The following is a 3,702-nucleotide window of genomic DNA, read 5'->3' as shown; positions in this document are numbered from 1 at the left end:
CTGCCCAGTTAACGGGCATGAGCCCAATAATCTGCAACTGTGTGTCCAGTCAATTTTGCCAGCATCAAGCGACCAGTACCAGAGCGTCGGTGTGTGCACATGAGCCGCGCTCTCGGCCAAACAAACCTAAGCTACCACCGAGATACGCGTCGACAACGACCTTGAGCTCCGGGTCCGGGTGCTGAACATGCAGTCACTTAGACAACAGCGCGATAGATGGGGCTGATGGACAGGGAGGGGCCGAGATGGGCGGCTGTTTCGGATATTGCGTTGTCTGAGGTGTTGTCGGCGACGTAGGACGAGGCGCGGCAACGGAAAAAGAGTGGGTGTCGGAGAATATGAATGAGGGGGAAGCACAAAGAACGGCGCGGGCGATGCGGAGACAATGAGAGCTCAAAACGGCTGGATCGGGATGTTTCAGGATGCGGGAGAGTCGAGGGCGGCGGGTTCGCCAAATATCGGCGATGTAGAAAGAGGCGGCGCGACTGAGCGTGGGGGGAACGCGGAAGTCAAGCATCCAGTTCGGAAGGCTCGCGCCGCCACCTTCGCCCGCTGACGAGATCTAGACGCGGGGTGACGACAACGATGAGGCCGTCCCAGTTGTCGTCCATGAGGACGATGTCGGACGCTTCCTTCGTGACCTCGGTGCCCGTGACGCCCATCGAGAAGCCGACGTGCGCAGCCTTGAGCGCGGGCCCGTCGTTAGTGCCGTCGCCGGTGATCGCCACGATCTCGCCGAGCTCCTTGAGGGTGGTGACGAGGATGCGCTTGTCCTCGGGCGACGAGCGCGCGAGCACCTGGAGACGCTGCACGGTCACGCGGCGCTCGGTGTCTGACAGCGCGCGGAACCGCGGGCCCTCCATGACGATGCCGCCGGGGGTGAAGATGCCACACTGAGTGGCAATGGAGCGCGTGGTGAGGACGTTGTCGCCGGTGCACATCTTGACCTGGACGCCTGCGCGGGCGCAGTCTGCCACCGCTTTGCGAACGCCGGGGCGAAGAGGGTCCTCAAGAGCGAAGAGGCCAGCGAGCGTGAGATCGCGTGCGAGATCCGTCCATGAGACCTAAAACAATGGTCAGAGAGGGCGTTCAACAAGGATGGGGTGACGTACTTCGTCGGCCTTGGGTGACCAGTCGTCCAAGTCTCGATAGCATACAGCGATGGTGTGGAGCGTCTGCGACGCGTACGACGTGATGCTCTCCAAGATCCGCGCCCGATCGTCTTCGTCGGTGACCTTCGTGACCACATTTTCTCGTTCTGTGACAACAACCTGGCGTGCGCACGCCGCGACGAGCACCTCGCTCGCGCCCTTGACGTACAGCCGCGCACGACCTCCCGGAAGACGCACCACGACACCCATCGCCTTGCGCTCGCTCGGGAACGGGAACACCTGTAGAGCCTCAGCAGCCTCTCGAACGGCCTTGTAGCCCGGCCATCTCGAGTCGCGCGCCATCGCCAGCAGTGCGGTCTCCGTCTTGCTGCCCACGAACACGGAGACGCCGGTGTTTGCGTCCGCATCTTCGAACGCGGTGCAGTTGATCGCAATGGCGTCGTTGAGGAGGGCACGAAGGGGAGGAGGAAGCGCGCCGCTGAGGCAGCGGAGCTCGATGGGAGTGGCGTCGGGTGTGGCGCGCTCGGGATTCTGGGCCAGATCGCGGACGAAGGCGAGGTCGCCGCCGATGGTGCCCGCCACGACGGTCATGGCGTTCTGCGTGAGCGTGCCGGTCTTGTCGGTGCAGATGACGCTGGTGTTCGCCATGGTCTCGCAGGAGTTGAGGACTCGGACGAGAAGGTTCTCGCGTGTCATCCGCTTGGTGGCCAACGCCAACGCGAGTGCGATGGCTAGAGGTAAACCTAAAGATGAATTAGAACGCATGCTTCGAGACAGCGCGAGCGATGGGCGTACCTTCAGGAACTGAGGCGACGACGAGCGTGAAGGACAAGATGAGAATGTCCACGAAAGCCAACCCTTTTTGGCTGGGGCTCCTACAAGGGACGTCAGCGATACACCGTCAGAGACGATCGCGAAAGATCCGCACATGTGGGGAGTGTCAGTGCCGATCTTGACGAAGTATCGAATGAGCAGCCCGATGAAGAGCATCAAACCGCCAAGTGAGCCTGCGACGGCGATCCTGTTAGCTAGATGCTCCAGCTTGCGCTGAAGGGCCGTGCCCTCTGCTGTCGCGGAGCGCTGTCCATGTCCCGTCAGAGCGAGGTGCGTACGGAGTGACAAGCATACATACAGGTCATGATGCGCCTATGGAACGAACGAGGCCTGACGGTGATGACAACGTACGAACCTACGCCCTCGAGGATCTTGCTACCACTGATGAGGAAGCAGTCGGTATGCGGAGAGGCGTCCTTCTTGTCGTGGTCGAGCGTCTTCCGCAGCTCCAAACAATCCTCGTACTTCATCTTCTTGATGACGTCACTCTCCCCTGTCGCGCCCGACTTGTCGCAGCGCACGTTGTGGCCTGAGAGAAACACACCGTCGCACAGCATGATCTACGTCGCTGACGACGACGGCATGCACGTCTATGAGGCGCTCTACACCCCCACGGACGACCTTGACGGTGCGCTCGTCCTTCTTCGCGTTGAGCACGCGGAACTGGCGCTCCTTCTGCCAGTCCGTGAGCGAGCCGACGAGCACGACGACGACGATCGCGACCATGATCGCGACGCCCTCGACCCACTCCACCGCGGGCTCGTCCGGGTCGCGCCCAGGCCCAAAGTCCTGGAAGAGGCCGAGCGCGAGAGAGATGACGGCGGCAACGGAGAGCAGGATCTGGACGGTGGGGCGCGGGTTGGAATGTGACGAGGGTGGAATGAGCTGAGGAGGGGGAGGGGGAGGAGCCAGGCGGTCTACTAGGACCGGATAGATCATGGAGGACGCACCACTCCTCCATCTTGAGAAGCTTGCCGGCGGCGACGGCCTTGACGACGTAGCCCTCGAGCTTCGCGGTGTCGAAGCTGCCCGGGCCGTACGCATGGACGGCAAACATGTTGAGCGTGGCGCAGCCAAACCTCGCGGCCTGCATGGACTCGTCGAGATAGGACTCACCGCTGGTCGTCACGAGAATCTGTTGCGCTGCCTGAGCACCACGTACCGACCCCGAACCCCACGAAGAGACAGCCAGGTGAGAAGGGAGGCACATACCGAGCTGTTCGACCCGAGCTGGTTCTTGATCGTCTGTGCGCGGTCGCGCTGCCACTGCGTGTGCGCGGCGATGTAGTCCGGGCCCTTGTCGACCTCATGCTCGGCCTTGAACGCGAAGATGTATATGAGCACTTTCTCCTCCCACAGTTTCGCGTTGTGTGCTCGTGGTGTAGGGTGTAGTACCCCAGCCGCCCGTCGAACACAGCGGTCTGTGGTGCAGCCTGTTCGTAGAAGAAGCCGGTACCGTAGATCGCGCCGTAGATCAACCGTAGACGTCCCCGGCTGCGAGCACGTTGAAGCTGTGCATCGAGATGAGAGCTGTGGGCGTGGAGGTGAGCTTGGGGTTGCCCCACAGGAAGGAGGGGGTCGGAGCGAACCTTGATCCCGAAGGAGTGGACCCTACACTCACTTGTACCCCGAGCATGATCTGACGCGTGCGCCGGGCTATCCCAGAGCGGTATAGACAAAAGTTGGGTGTCTGGGGTTGAATGTGACGGAAACGGAGTACTTACACTGGGGGCGTGCCCTTCGCACATTTCACCAT

The 3,702-nt window shown here is 61.8% G+C and overlaps 1 protein-coding gene across 1 annotated transcript; it reads right to left on the bottom strand.

Annotated features, from left to right (window-relative positions):
- Positions 1-509: 509 nt before the first annotated feature.
- BXZ73DRAFT_82151 (uncharacterized protein) lies at positions 510-3,702 on the bottom strand (the record flags this gene model as incomplete). The annotated part of the gene is made up of 10 exons (XM_048023655.1): positions 510-1,064; positions 1,113-1,855; positions 1,908-1,987; positions 2,041-2,192; positions 2,306-2,452; positions 2,499-2,831; positions 2,893-3,093; positions 3,159-3,379; positions 3,568-3,602; positions 3,671-3,702. 10 exons carry the CDS (start codon positions 3,700-3,702, stop codon positions 510-512), a joined length of 2,499 nt encoding a protein of 832 aa, XP_047872003.1.

The sequence above is a fragment of the Epithele typhae genome (genome assembly GCF_022376455.1).
Source record: "Epithele typhae strain CBS 203.58 chromosome Unknown BXZ73scaffold_103, whole genome shotgun sequence".
In the NCBI taxonomy this organism is placed as follows: domain Eukaryota; kingdom Fungi; phylum Basidiomycota; class Agaricomycetes; order Polyporales; family Epitheliaceae; genus Epithele; species Epithele typhae.
The sequence above is the reverse complement of the archived record's forward strand: the minus strand, read 5'-3'. Positions and strand labels throughout refer to the sequence as shown.